Source organism: Dreissena polymorpha, chromosome 4 (assembly GCF_020536995.1).
Source record: "Dreissena polymorpha isolate Duluth1 chromosome 4, UMN_Dpol_1.0, whole genome shotgun sequence".
NCBI classification, from domain to species: domain Eukaryota; kingdom Metazoa; phylum Mollusca; class Bivalvia; order Myida; family Dreissenidae; genus Dreissena; species Dreissena polymorpha.
In genome coordinates, this window is record NC_068358.1 from 88,000,347 (window position 1) to 88,016,870 (window position 16,524).

Here is a 16,524-nt window from a genome sequence, read left to right on the forward strand (position 1 = left end):
TTACTGACGAATTGACGGTACCATCTCATTATAGTGTGCGATTGTATCTTGTATCTTGTACTTCTAAAAATTAAGAAGGTCAGATCACTAATACAAAAGAAAAGTCGTAACTCTTACTGGGACTATATGAAAAACATAATATGCGATGAAACAGAACATAAACATGGGACAACTAAAAGTTTTAGGGGGTTCATAAAAAGCTTAAAAATGACTCATGTTGTGAAGCCCGTTTGAGGGATGGTGGGGTCCTAAAATCTAATCCCAAAGAAAAAGCTGAAGTTTTAAATAAAAAAAATTCTCTTGTTTTTAATAACGACACACACAGCTCATATCCCGATCTTGTTAATAGCCCATATAAAACATACCATCAATTAATATTACTGTAAATGGTGTAAAGAAACTCCTACTCAAACTGAATCATCACAAGGCCGCATGGCCAGATCAAATCAAGCCCAGAATCATACGGGAATGTGCAAATGAAATCGAACCTATGTTTACAATTCTTTTAAACAAATCACTTATTTCTGGTTCTATCCCATCGGACAGGTCCATGGCTTTTGTAACTCCTTTTACCCGTCTCATTAACATGTATTGCATGTTAATTGCTGGAGCATATCGTTGTTAGCCTAGTAACATCTTAGACCATCTTGACAGCTCTATATAATATCCTGGTGGACAACCAACATGATTTTCGAGCCCGGCGGTCTTGCGAAACCCAATATGTGGGTTTTATCCATGACTTAGCTTCTACCATGCAGAGAGACCAGGTGGACGTTGTCATCGTGGATTTTAATAAAGCCTTTGATGTTGTTCATCACGGTAGATTGTTGCTGAAACTAGCCCATTATGGCATCACTACACATTCTTGGATTAAATCTTTTCTCGGAAACAGTAGTCAACAGGTAGTGGTAAATGGGGCATCTTCCACCATGGCCCCTGTAATTTCGGGTGTCCCAGGGATCAGTTCTTTGGTCTCTTCTGTTTCTGCTTTACATAAATGATCTACCTTCATCTGTGAAGTCAAACGTCCGTCTATTTGCGGATGATTGTGTCATCTAGAGACCCATAAAAACTTCGGCTGACACTATTTAGTTTAAGAGAGATCTAGATATTATATCATTGTGGGGACAGAAATGGAAGGCGTATTTTAACATACAAAAAGTCATATCATGCATGTTGCGAGAAACCGTAAACCAGTAAATACAGCTTACACTCTTCACAATCAACCTCTGTCTGTTGTAACCAAGCAAATTATCTTGGTGTTGAAATAAGCTCAACTTTAAACTGGTCACCCCATGTAAATAGAAGCAGTAAAGCAGGTCAGAGCTAAGGCTTCTTAAAACAAAACATTCATTCTTCTAAAATGGAAACTAAGGCAGCGGCATATAACATCATTGTTAAACCATCCTTGGAATATTGCTGTAGTGTGTGGGACCCTTACCATCAGAAGGATATTGATAATATTGAAAATGTTCCGCGTCAAGCCGCCAGATTTTTGTAACGGATAATTACAGCAAGACCCCGGACACAGTCACAAATATAATTAAAGATTTACATTGGAATACCCTTCAATCAAAAAGACAACAAGCTGGGCTATTTTTGTTTTATAAAATAGTATATAATCATGTTGACGTCAATCCCCTTCACTATCTCACTCCATACATTAGACACACACGCCATCACCACAGTTGTACAATGGAGCACACGTCCATCTTATGTAGTAAGCGCTGATGCGATCCCTGGATTTAAATCAGCACTGTCTACAGTCATCATGGTTCCATCCTTAGTTCACATGTTTTGCTTTTATCCTGTTTTTAACTCTTCTTATATTCTCATCTCATGCACAGCAGTATATGTATATATAGTTAGGTCTTAAGGTATTAGGTTTTTGCACCTTTTTATCACTGTTGATAGGATTTTCCTGATCAGTGGATTGAGTAACTCGGGTAACCTATCAATCTATTTCTTTTTAACCCCCCACGCATGGCCATAATGTATCAGTAATGAACATATCCATTATTATAAAATAATAATAATAATAAGAAGAAGAATAAGAAGAAGATTATATTTCATACATATTAAAGTGAGAAATTTTAAAGTGAGAAAATTTCTCACCGAGGCAATGTGTATTTTGTATTGTTTACAACAACCAATGCTGTCAACCTTTCATGACTCATGGTGTTCCTCAGATAGTTTTTCCCGCATGATAAAGTTGAAAATAATCTCTTATCCTGTCAGTTACTAACTGGAATTGTTAAGTATTTTGGTACAGCGATGTCAACTTTTGGAAAGGTTGTCTGTAGTTGACCTTCATCTAACTGATTAGTTCACTAATATGGGTGATGGTTCTGTCTTGGGCCGCTTCCAGATAGCACAATAAATCAAAGCGAACTAAACGGTTCAGATGTTTTCATGATCATACGAGAAAGTAAAATAATAAACAGAGAAACTAATGGTTCTGAATGGATATACAACACGGAAAGAAAATAAATTGGTAGCATAGTAAATCAAAGCGAGCTAAACGGTTACAATTGGATATACATCGGGAAACTGGTAAAATGACACATATAATTTCTACTGCAATCCCGATAGAGTCGTTAAATGGCGTAATAAAGAAAGATCAAACATTTGGAAACTGGCGTGCCGTTGGTGGCCCTTTAAAAATTGGGGGCCCAGAGCTGCAGCCTTAATTGTTAGCCTAGTGCTTAATCCGTTGAATGTCCGTCCCTGAATGTAATGCCAAAGTAACGGAGTGTAATGAGAATACTCACACTGGGCATTACCAATACCAGGGTGCAGGATCATGTTACTGTGTGGGGTTCCCAACACAACCTTCATGGATTTAAACACACCGGTAAGAGGTGCTTTTTACCAAATAACTTATAAAATCATTTTCTTAAGAATTTCAACTAGTGCATTCAAGACAGATTTTATGTTGCTTATCGCAATGTGAAATACACTGTACATCAGAATAACGTTATTTAATAAGCCTGTGTTTTTGTTGAAAGTTCCTAATTCCTGCACGGTTATGCTTCATGCAACGAAAATTTTGTCACCGATTTCAGATGTATTTAAGTATTTATTCTTATACCTGAAGATATCGGCACAAACTGCAAGAAAAACTTTTATGCACTCAAGATTGTTGCAAATGTATATCAATAACTTGAGATATTTGAAAAATAAAGTTCTTAACGGTGTGTTTGCATTCTGTCTAGCCCGTTTGTAAACCCCCGAAAACCCTGTTGATTATGCATTCCGAATACAGATTCATTAACGAAGATGATGAAGAACAACGAAAGCGCTGCGCGCAAAAATTAACTATGAATAGGACTTAATTCTTGAGTTACTATCATTCGTTATAATGTTCGTAATTCATTTTTATAATGTAACATATAAAAGCATCTCCTAATACAGTTTTATGCCGATGTGCATGCATCTTCTTGCTATTTTGCATAAAGATGTCATTGTTTCCTTTTCCATTAAGTTGCTCTTATTAATCAAATATAAACAATTCATAGTAAACGCAACTTCGTTGATGGTATTTTCTTGGAACAAGTTTTAATTGTTTATGGTAAAGAGAAATTTTGTTGGGAGATGTCGGCTGCTCATTTGCAAATTATTTCATATTGAGTTTGTTTTCCATTAAGGAAAATATAGCATTTATTCATTATTTGTGCAACTCCTTGTACACAATCCAACGGAAAATTTGAAATATGTCTTAATTGTTATAGTAATTGTTTCTGTACGATTTTAGAAGTTTCTCTGGCGTTTCGAAAATCATCGTCCTTTTATTAGTTTGATGATCTTGGGGCTGAATATTGTGTAAATTAAAAAAACCCAACAAATATTGAACCATATTCACGCGTTTTAATATGAAGTTAAACACAATACACGTACCATGTAATTGATTTGGAAGAAAAGAGCTTACATTTTACCGTGACTTATGCGTCTGAATCACTTTGTATAAATTTTAAGCGGTGTTTATATTTGATACGCTTAATGAACTGAACTTAATGAAACGTAGAAAATGTATAATCAGAATCATTAAGGTCACGTGTAAATGCATGGATTGATATATAAATCCATTAGTATCCATCCATCAACTAAATGCACATTAAAGATTGAACAGTCAATTAGTAAACTTATATGAGATTATTTTCATTTTCAGGCTTTGTAAGACTTACAATGACCCATAACGAATGTGTTTAAAACGTAATATAATGTGTCTGAACAAAATTCGTCAACTCACAGCGGTTAAAGTGTGGCCAACATTTACATTTCTCACAACATCAACTATTTCTTGATTTACAGGGATTTGATTTCGTTGGGTTATCTTTTTTGTTTATTTCAGCCCATAGCGATCTGATTATTAATGGGTCATAATATAACAACAAGATTTTACAATGTCATCACATGATCGACAAACTAAACCTGTCAGAACCGATAATTTGAATAACTTTAAAGATGCGTGTCGTGCTTGTTTGTATTCTTAGCCCAACGCAACGATAACACATATCCTAATGTAATTTCGTTTGAACGAAGTTTTTTTCTGAACTTTTAGTTATAAAGACGTTTTCTTCTGAACGTATTATGCATTAATTTCCTTTCGACGAACAGTTTTCGTAGAAGCGGATGAGTTGATCCTCTCAAGCAAACTCGGCGTGGCTTTCTCTTCTGTGCGCAACGCTGCCCAACTGTCACCCAGGATGCGACGTGCTTTTGCCTGAAAGAATGTCGCAAGTTTTTAAATGATTCGAACTATACTGTGTACCATTTATATATACGAAGGGGTGGTTGATTGGAAATACAATAATCGAGACGTATTGCAGCTAAGTAACAAGATAAGGATTGATGCAAAGCATCAAAGGGCGTCGGGAATTTCAGTGTAAAAGGCACTCAATGAAGTTACATGAAACGATTTTTTCTACTGTTAATATTAACATATTGGCCGATTATTTTAAACAAAATAGAAAAATATACTGGTAACCATTATCTATGATTTTGCGTTATAATCCCCAAATAACCATTATCTATGATGTTGTGTTATAACCCCCAAATAATCATTATCTATGATTTTGTGTTGTAACCCCCAAATATTTCATAGTTCATTTTATTTACATATGTTTACTTTTTTACTGGCATCCGTGTGCAGCTTTCATTAATGGAACAGATCTGTGTAGGTTTTAAAAAATCTGCTTTATGTTGTAAGCGTTATTTCATATTTTCTCAACTTCAAGAGGAAATTATTCTGAACTTATTCTTACGTTGCTCATTCACGATAGGGGTTAAGTACTCAGTGATATGAAAACACTGTAAAAGTTTTAATGTGTTAACGACCCCCCCCCCCCCCACCCTCTTACACATATATTTCATTGACATAATAAAAACAAAAATGGTTACAATAAAACATCATATTTATTTGAACTAAAATGTCTACATCAAAACAAAAAGTTTACATAGTACACAAATAAGATAATTTGATTCTACTGGGGCTCGAACCTTGGGTCTCTCACATGTGAAGCGAGCGTGTAACCACTACACTACGGAATAAGCTATTAGTCGGTTTAAATGTAAACCCGGAAGTTTAAACGCTGGATAGTGAGAGGGGTTAAAGGTCCATTCTAAAGGGTCCATACCACTGGCAAGATATGGGTCAGGCCTGCGGCCTTCTATATGTGGTTCTTAAAAAAACCTGTAGGAGGACTTGATAGTAACGAGACTGGGGTGCTGTGATGGTGCTCCTGATTGATAAGCGGCTGCTTCCTTTATCAAGACTTATTATTACAATTAATAATACGTGTCGCGCTTCGCGCTCTATAGCGCCTTTATTAGTAACTAGGTGGTTGTTAGGATAGTGGAACAAAGAAGTTTAGTTTTTATACAAAACCAGAAAGTTTAACCGGTTCGCATATTAGCCCAGTCCCTGTGATCTTGTATTATTGCCCATTCCCTGTGATCAGTTATTAATTAAAAGAATTAGCTTTGCATTATTGGCAATAAATGTTGTAGTAAATCTAATAGGCACTAATGCAGTACTTATTTACACTAATTTACACAAAAAAATCACCACTATGCAAGATATTCTGACAACAAAAATATATACATTGATCCGTAAAATAATATAGCGAAAACAAAACGTATTACATACTAGTCGCCGCACTTCAGTGCGACGCCAATGAGCATGCGTAATCAGTTGCGCATTTTAATTTTCGAGAAATGTAAATCTTACACACATGGATATTAATCGATTTTTTACATTAGTTTGGTGTCTCACTGTTTGACAATTGGTTCCTTGCACTGAATAAAGGGCCGGCGTATAAAATAAGGTTTCATTTACTCTTGCTGGTGCAGCTGAAGTTTCCCTTTTTTTTAATTTTAAGAATGCATAAAATATTTCATGCTAGTACATTGTAAAAAGTTTTGTTAAGTGGTGAAGTGCGTAATACATACAAATGTATCGTCACTTTTAATAGCAGATGTGTTCTTACCTTAAACTTGTCCTCTCGGTTTCTTATCTCATTCATATTCTGTATGTGCTTAAATATAAAACTAAATATATAAAGTTAATACACATTTTTGCATAGACATTCAATTCGTTTAATTTATAACGTTGTTTATACAAGAATACAATAAAAAATGGTTCCCATATATGAAAAGCCTCATCAGAATTGCACATAATACAGACAACTTATCAAACATCTATTAATATTAAACTGTATAAATGACTAAACATTTCAAGATATTTTTGCATAAAAATATGTCCGATAAATTCTGAGCTGAAAGTCTCTAACACATAACTGTTATTGAATTTGTTTTTTGTTTATACTTTTCAGACTTTCATGATTAACAAATTCGATACAAAAAATACGATATTATATTTTTTAACATGCGATAACGACAGGTACCTGTTTTGACATAAGCCCAATGAAGACGACGTTGTAGATGAAGTAGACGACGAGGAAGATAATAAAGGCCCAGAAGTCTAGCTTGCTCTGCAGGGTTTCATCGTAGTCGAACCGAGAGACAATGCCGTGCCAGAAACAGATAAAGCCTTGAAAGACCATCGATATCAGGTTGTACCGGTCCTGAAAAAAAACTTAATTTGGTATAAGAGTGGGCAAGCGAACATCTGCAATTATACGCTTGGTAAAATGTCATGTAAATGTACAATTGCTGCTTGCTTGTTGTTGTGGTAGGCTACATGTATGAAATGGTATTGAACGCTGTACAATATATAAGTACATGTAGATCTATGTATCTTCATGAGATCAACTTGGGATAATTGAAATTGATATATTTGCATATTATTAACAAGATTTAAAGTAAATCAGGTTATACTAGTCTTAGAAAAATGTGAAGTGAAATTTGATTCTTATAGATGACAAGTGATATTTTTTATTTAAATGTACACACCAAGTGAGTAAGGTATGAAATTTTGGGGATGCTCTGGTTGGCCACGTTCCTGAAACTGATTGCCGCCAAAATCAGGATGAACGACAACTGTAATCTGTTCGGTGTAAGCTTTGAATCCACGGCGAATGTTGTAAAGGCAAAGATACTCAGCAGATTCTGCAATATAATGGACACAGCTATTTATATTCAGCCTTTAATTGTGGATATCTGTCATACAATTACTTTGTTACTTTTTTGGCTTAACTGTCTGTCTAACATTTACATTTATTTTGAAGAAAAATCCAAATACATATCGGAATACATCTCAATAAGACTCAGCATGCATAATGTTTTGAAACTGTTAATTAATACTAATCAAGAGACCCTAAGGAATTTGGAAATTAACTGTATAACATGCTTTGAGAAAAGAGATACAGTATTGTGTTTGTGTTTATCTCAACGTTTGTTATTGTAATGTATGTACTGTTTAATATAAAATACTGTATTGTATTTGTGTTTATCTGCAATTTATGTACCGTTTAATATAAAATGAATGTAGCTCTACTTTGTTTTTGTCTCTTAACGCCGATTTCGGTTAACATGTACCGTTTACTATGCAATGAATGCACCTTTTTGTTGCCTGTTTCCACTTATGTTTCTTAATATATGGTTTATATACTCAATTCATTGTTAATATGAACACACACCACTCTGACGCATAATTCATTATTATCTTAATTACTTTTTTTCAAGCATCTATAAATGTCGTATAATATTGATCACGATGAGCTGTTACATGTATATGCTTAAGTGATTTTTCCGATCTGTATTAATCTTTCGACAATCCTATGTAACTCTGCCGACTAAATGCACTATTATATACTATATAATATGTAATTGACATGCACGTTTTGATCGAAATGAATCCTTTAACATAAAATATTTACAACATTTACATGACTTGGTAATCATATCATGCTTTCTTACCACAACAACTAGAATATTCCATGCAAAGAAGCCAGGTCTTCTGGTTACGCAACACGTAACTACAAGTGCCGAGTATTTATCGCGAGATTTCGTGTAGTTTGCCGAGATCTCAGTTGTCTCCAATTCCATGAAATCGTGGAGGATCCATTCCTAAAAATAAATACCTGCTAGGTTAAGATTTACGCCCATTAAAGATTGTGAATTTGTTTCTCTTACTTCCGTTAACCTGAAACGAACTTGTCAACACTTCTCATTACTACAATTTGTTCAATTAACATAGGCTCCAGTTCCACAAACAAACTTATTTTCGAACTTAACATAGATGATGAAATTGCATTTGACCACTCTAAAACAACTGATGAATTTATTGAGCAATAAAGATAAATAAACGCTCAAAATCAACGAATACTTCGTAAAATTTAGTTGGCCAATAAATAATCAGTGTACCTTATAGTAATAGTCAAGTTTAAAACGCTAGATTTGGTCTGGTAACACTGATTAAACGAGTCACAAAATGTTCGTTTTATTTCTTTGTGTGACGTAACAATATATTCCATTAGAATTTTCCTTGACGATATTGGAACATTTACGAGCGAATGCGAGATTGGCTTCGGACAGCTTCGAAAGCATGACGTACAGGTAGTTCTTCATGAAAAATCATTATGCCATTAATTAGCGGGGTGCAAGCGAGGACGTCCTGCTCTTACAGATTCAACAAGAAAAGAAAAGGAAGCATGCACAAATGAAAGTGTATGTGGAGCAATACATAGCTGAATGGAACAGACTCGAGGATCGAATGGGCTTTCCTTTGATTTTGAAAGTGTCCCATTATATATTATAATAGCGTACGGAAATAATGGAAAGCACAGACAAGTGCGCTCCAAAGAATGCAAATTAACGCCAACCGAATTTATCCGATCCTGACCCGAGATCATCCGTAAAACGAAACAAGATGACAATGAGTTGCAGAATGTTTGTCTTTTAACGTTTTTACACCAATGTATTTTGTATAAGGGTTTTCCTTTTTGTAATTAACCTTTGTATGGCACTTGTTGTTGTTGGAAGTTTTTATATATAGTATGATTTTATTGGCATTGTTAATGGGTCTTTAACTAACTAAACACTCACACTGCCTTTACTCTTTTCTTTAAGAACGCATCATCTTCATCATTATTTTTGCAATGAAATGCGATGTATAGAAAACTAGTTTCGCCAATCCACAAAGTGGAGGACGTATGACGCTCACGCACAATCTAAGTCCGACAAGACTTTAGTCTTTAATGATGAATTCAATACCTGGCTATCGGAGAAGCAGTCGACATTGATATAACTGAGGTCCTCGTTGTTTTCCACAAGTTTTACCCGAGACGTGCTCAGTTCAGACGATATAACAACGGAAATGCCCTGAAGATTTATGAACACTATTAGATAAATTTACTCAGCTGTCATTGGATGATGTTCATATTCAGGGTGCAGGATCACGTGACTGTGTGTGGTTCATAATTAACGTTACTGGATGTAAACACACCGGTTTGTGGTGCTTTTCTTCAAATAATGTTTTAAATGATATTTCTTAAGAATTCCAACTAGTGCATAAAAGACATTTTTTTAATGCTGTATATGACAATGTGAAATACAAAAGAATTAATTTGTTTATTAAGCATGTGTTCTTGGCCAAACATTCGATGTGTAACACAATCATAAACAAGGTTATGCTGCACGTTACGTGAACGTTTGGCAGCGATTTCAGCAGCATTCAATAATTATCCCCCGCCATCGGCGGAGGGATATTGTTTTGGCGTTGTCCGTCCGTCCGTCCGTCGTTCCGTCCGTCTTTCCGTCCGTCCGGAGCCATATCTTGAAAGTGCTTTGGCGGATTTCATTGAAACTTGGCATGAGTATATATATGGATACGGGGATGATGCACGCCAAAAGGCATTGTACACCATCTGTTAATAACGCTCATTGGGTCATTGTCGACCTAAATGGCTTGAAGTCACCCGGGGGTGGCTAGAAGCCGACTCTTGTCACTCTTTGGTGACTGCAAGCCGATTCATGTCACACTGGGTGACTCCAAGCCGACCGGGTGACTAGAATCGGCTTGAAGTCACTACCAGGGTGACATGAATCGGCTTCTAGTCACCCCAGGTGACATTAAGTCATTTCAGGTCGACAATGACCCAATGGGCGTAGCGCATTGGGTCATTGTCGACCTGACATGGCTTGAAGTCACCCGGGGTGACTAGAAGCCAATTGTAGTCACCCTAGGGTGACTTTAAGCCGATTCCTGTCACACTGGGGTGACTTCAAGCCGACCGGGTGACTAGAATCGGCTTGAAGTCACCCCAGGGTGACATGAATCGGCTTCTAGTCACCACCGGGTGACTTCTAGCCATTTCAGGTCGACAATGACCCAATGAGCGTTAATAACGTAGTTATGGCCCTTTGTATCTTGAAAAAATATGCTTTTTTAGTGTCAAATATAATACTTTTGTGTCCAGAAGCATATTGGCGGGGATATAAATTCAACGAATTTGCTTGCTTATTCTTAAATCTTTAGATAACGACACAAACTGCAAGAAAACTGTCTTTTATGCGCTAAAGATATTTGCAACTGTATTTCAATAACTTTCGATATTTGCAAAAATGAAGTTCTTAACGGTGTTTTCAAATTCTGTCCAGCCCGTGACGGCGTGTGCGAACCTCTGCAAAGCCCGTTGATCCTGCACCCTGCATTTGCTCTAATGACACAAAAACATTTATAACATTTAATGCAAAAACCTGATATTAGGATCGATACTTATCTCAGCATTTACTATGTTTGCTATTATAAGGTCAGCCTATGTTGGACTGTAGGAAAGAGAGGTTTTTGTTTTTATTGCGACCCAATTATTTTATAGCGCAAGCATAATGCTATACTAAATGTCCTGTTTCTAGTTTGGTGGACTAGGCATACTTGGTTGTCAAAAAACTCGACAGTTTTAAGCGTTTACGCACCTGGATATCGAAGGGGAAATTGTTGAGCTCCATCGTCTCGTTAAATTTTCCCTTGATCTTCCTCCTTTCCAAAATATACGCCTCGCCCATGTCAGTCAAGTGCACCTCGTGCCAAACACGTGCTTTAGGCTCATCGAGCGTGTTCTGCATGATCAACTCGGGATTCCAAAAGTGCTTGAAATTTGTCACTTTTTTCTTTGAAAATATAATATCAGAAGCCCCAATATACATGTAATTATGATACTTACAAAATAGACATGTCAAAAATGTATGGCTTCGGCTTGGGCAGTATACAGTGTCTCTTAAACATCTAACAGTCATTTTAAATACGTGATAAGTAAAATTGGTGATTTTCATATGTTTACACTAGACAACATAGTGATCTTGTGTAGACTATATATTTATTTGTTTATTGATGTCAATTGGTGAATAACAATTTTACAATGAAATATTGCCAGAGAATTCAACGGTATTGCAAATCTAGCACGTTTCACATATATTTGTGCAACAGTATTGAGAACGCTAATTTACAATGCCTAGCATTTGTATTTTATTTTAAGTTATTGAAACCAAAGGATAAAGCAAAACTCACGCTTTTATCTTTACCAATGTCAACGTTTTTGATGGTATAATTACCCCAAATAGGAGGCATAAATTACCTCAATATGGTCCAGTAGTGGTTCGCGCCACTTGGCTTGGATAAACACCTCAGCTTCAAAGTTTTCTTTTATCGTGTCGATATCACCAATCTTCAGGTACACTACTGTTACGAATACTAGCGTTTTCTGACGCACTTCCGTTTTGTCAGCTTGATATGAATGTATCGGCGTCTTATTGTGCACTGACCTGTGCGTGCTGTTGTTGTTGGAGTGGTGGCGGTGGTATACCGGGTCAACAATAGCCACCGTGTATTCTTGGGAAGGCTCCATATGGAGGTTCTCCAGTTTGACAATTGAGGGTGTGCGTGTGGTGTTGGAGTCGCTGTCGCTATGGGTGACGGCGTTCATGTTCATGCGTCTAGAGAACGCCGGGGATCTCAATCGGTCGTCAACGGGCGGACGTGACGTCATTGTTACGGGATTTTTTTAAGTAGTAGCGGACTAAGATGTAAATTCTGTTTTATCTGAAATAAACACAATCGCAATTGTGTCTTTTGTTAGAGAAATATTTATTGATTATTGACGGCGGTGTCATTTCAAACGCGGAATGTTTCACATAAAATAGTTTTATGAAATTATCATAATATCAAATTATCGTGATTCTGCCATTGTTTGAGGAAACTTAGTAGCTTAAGCAGCTCATTTTGATGTAATAAGCCCTGTACATATTTCATTTAGACTTATGCAATCACTGGAACAACAAATATTAACGTCTTTATTTTTTAGAAATACTACACAATACAATGTTAACAGCTCGGTGCGATGAATGCTGGCAGAACCATTTTAAAAGAGCTCACAAAGTTGTTAAGTTTGGATTTTTCAACGAGATAAAATGTACGAGGAACTACAATATGTATAATGCAGTTTTATAGGCTGCGTGTGCTTCAAAATTTTTACAACTTGTAAGTGCATATTTTATATTCATTTTAAGTAATGCCCTATACGAAAATGCTTGAATTTGATAAGAGACCTGTGCTTTTAAATTACCACTTTAATCACATTCATGGCATACCTAAACTATTAATGTTTTAAATCTCCGTTAAATCTATGGAGAAAGGGATACTCGGATTAACTTGTGCTCATGTTAATCTTACATCTAGTTTGAACCTCACTACTTAGTGTAAATTGTTATTAGCAGGGATAATCTATATAGTTAATGTGACGTAATCTAGATAATAAATTAAATAAACAAAACATATACCAGATTCTTTAATTGTCATAACTTAAGTGCATATGAAGGGCTCAATATAATGTTAGCGAGGTATTATTTTTACTCAAAGCGAAACTTTTTTTGTATCTTCTGTCTTTTAGATTGATCTTCATTTTCAACAGTGACACATTTCTATTGCACCAACTTTTCTTTTGCACTGCTGTACGACCGTACGATCTGTTATTCTTCTGACAATTGTATAATTAATCTAAGCTTCCTATACATTTTAACGACTCCTGCTTTTTTCACTACTACGATTTTACTACAAATATACAAATAAGAAAAAATCAAATGCAAAGAAGAAGAATATAATTTTACAAAACAGAACTACTTTCGACACACAAATTATGTTTATGTTACGTTATTATGTCATATATTTCTTGACATAGTCGATTGATGAACATACATGTAATCAATTCATCTCAAAGGTTGATCGAATTCTTAATCGACTTTTTATTGCTTCATGATGCGTGTAGTGTTTGCTGATTTAAATCAAGCCTCGTTTCTCACGATCTTTTCATCTGTTTTTATTTGATTGACATTTGATTTACTTAAGAGCTTCTTACGGAAAAAGAAATTAAGGTTAATAAAATATCTTTTGTAAAAAATAATGTTCTGCACAACGAAAACTACAGTGGACACCCCCTGAACCGGACTCTCCGTGACCATGATAAAATGCCGGTTTAGACGGGATTCCCGTTTTAAGGAAATTAAGAAGTCTGAATTTTATTAATGATCTTAAATGATAAACGATGTATACATGTATACGCTTATTATCTTTGTGAAATACAAAACATTATGCACGTAGATATATTATACAACACTATTGTTTCTACATCTGAAACTGTTCCTTCCACTGCTTATGCTACAACCACAATAAAAACAACAACTTCTACTACTACTTTTACAATAAATAAATAAATAATCTCTCAAACAATATGTACTTACCTCTTTTCGAAACTGAAGGTTCTGCATCCAACTCTTATTGGAATGGAAAGTCATTAAACCATAGCGAATCTATTCGTTCTGAAGACGTTAACAAAACGTTTATTGATAACTATGAGCTCGCGTTAATTATAAGCTCACAATTTGTTTTTATGCGCTAACTTTGAAGAATATGGGCTATTGAATCAAACGAATATAAGATATTGCACAGGACGGAATTTACTAGATTTATCTTTGTTATTCAAGCGCGTTGAAAACAAGTTTAATCGATCTGCTAATCGGCTCACATGCTAAATACAATCACAGATCTATCAATAAACCAAGATTGTACATCAATGCAAGACTGTGGGAGACCTCGGATTATCTCGCGGCCCAATGTTATCTGGCGTTATCACGCGTGTTCACCCGCTTGTTATCAATAAACATGATTTTATGACGGTGTACAGTAGAATTGAAATCAAGTGAAACAGGAAATGCAGTTTCTATGTTTATTACAGCTTAAACAAATAAAATTGATCACTTAATGGAAGTATGCTATAACTATATTTCATAATGGATTTAACAGATATGTGTATCTGTTGCAAAATGTTAAGCAAAATTACGTAATATTTTAGACCGAGGTAGCTTTTGTAAGTACACCTTTTAGTAGATGCATACATAGTTATAACTTCTTTATGGAATTTAATATTTTAAGTTTTATTTTAACCGTGATAACACAACATATAGTCTGGAGTAAACTTGTGATTTAAACTTAAATAGTTAGGAGATATTAATTTTGGAAACTTTGAACTATTTCGAGTCGCGTAAGAATATTTTATTGAAAATGACATTCCTATGCCGAAACATTATTATTAATTTATACATATTTCTTATTTAAATATCAGTTAAAAATTAATCTTAAAATAATAGCCGGAAAAAGAATTAATTTATTAAAACTGAAATGGTGACCGACATGTTTTACGTTTTATTGAAATAACATATCTGTCCTTGCCTACGGTACCCTCCCAAACTCAAACTTTACTTTCGATGGGAGAGTACTCTATTTATACTAGAGAGACCTACTTACTTTCAATCATAATTAAGTGTTAAAATGGATATTGCAATAGTTTAAGCTCACGAAAAAAATGCATGTACACACATCAATTATACATAGTAAACGCCACAGCATGTAAAATAAACTGAATGTGTAGAAGTCTGTACCACGCCTACGCTATTGTTAAGAGTAATCCTTAAGAATAATCACTACAATCATCATCATCATGATAATCATCATCATGATAATAATAATAATCATCATCATCATCATCATCATCATCATCATCATCATCATCATCATCATCATCATCATCATCATGATAATCATCATCGTCGTCGTAATATCGGTCATCGCCAAGATAAATATTATCATCATTATTAGTATTATCATTATTATTATCATTAGTATAATCGTTAATGTTGTTGTTGTTACTATTATTAAAAGTATCATTTTAATGCAGCATATCCACATACGTACTTAACTATAAATTATTTGTTAAGTATTAATTGTTGTTGTTGTTGTTGTTACTATTTCTATTAGTATTATTATAATTAATGTTGTTGTTGTTAATTATTAATCCTACTTTTGTAATTGGAGCCTATTCACATAAGTACTTAACCATTAATTATTTCAAACCTACTGGTTCAAAACCTAAATTTTCATTTCTTTGTAGACAATATATTGTGTAAATAACCATTATATTACTGAACCTCTACTGGAGAATCTTCACATAACAGCCACGTTCCCACATGATCTACTATTTATATGATTTATCGTATAATTATACTACTGTTTGTTTGATATTTGTGTAATTTTCTCGTGGATACGCTCACATGTTATTACAAAATGGCATTGTTTTGTAATCTGTGAAAACGAATAAAGCACTGTTCTGTTCTAAACATATTTAATAAATTATTTTTTCTTATTTAAGTATCAAATACAATATATAGCCTAAAATAAACTTTGTCATTTTAAACTTTAGTTCTTGCTAGGCTCTCTATTCTTCAAAACGTTTGTAAATGGTTTTTACATTTTTTAAATAAAGACTTAAATATAAGATATATTTTTAAAAACTGAAAACAAACATAAATATCTTCTAATTGGGCCTTAAAATCGTTCTGCTACAGACATGCCTTGTTCATGATATTTGTAAACAACAAATAATTTCTTTTTGTCGCACATATTTATGTATGTATTTATTTTGACCTTGCAGTCAAGGATAACCCATGAAAGTACAAGGACTTATTTCCAATGGGTTTCTTTTGTTTGTTTTTCTGAAGAGACAGTATGGGATACAC

At 34.7% G+C, this 16,524-nt stretch overlaps 1 protein-coding gene across 1 annotated transcript; it reads right to left on the reverse strand.

Moving 5' to 3' along the window:
- Positions 1–4,329: 4,329 nt before the first annotated feature.
- On the reverse strand, positions 4,330–14,438 carry LOC127877940 (gamma-aminobutyric acid receptor subunit gamma-3-like). Its single transcript, XM_052424266.1, has 9 exons — positions 14,194–14,438; positions 12,036–12,499; positions 11,377–11,571; positions 9,676–9,783; positions 8,380–8,529; positions 7,414–7,569; positions 6,906–7,085; positions 6,489–6,536; positions 4,330–4,723 (listed from the first exon to the last, which is right to left on the reverse strand). Exons 2-9 carry the CDS (start codon positions 12,444–12,446, stop codon positions 4,589–4,591), a joined length of 1,383 nt encoding a protein of 460 aa, XP_052280226.1. The 5' UTR covers positions 12,447–12,499; positions 14,194–14,438; the 3' UTR covers positions 4,330–4,588.
- Between the last annotated feature and the right edge of the window lie 2,086 nt (positions 14,439–16,524).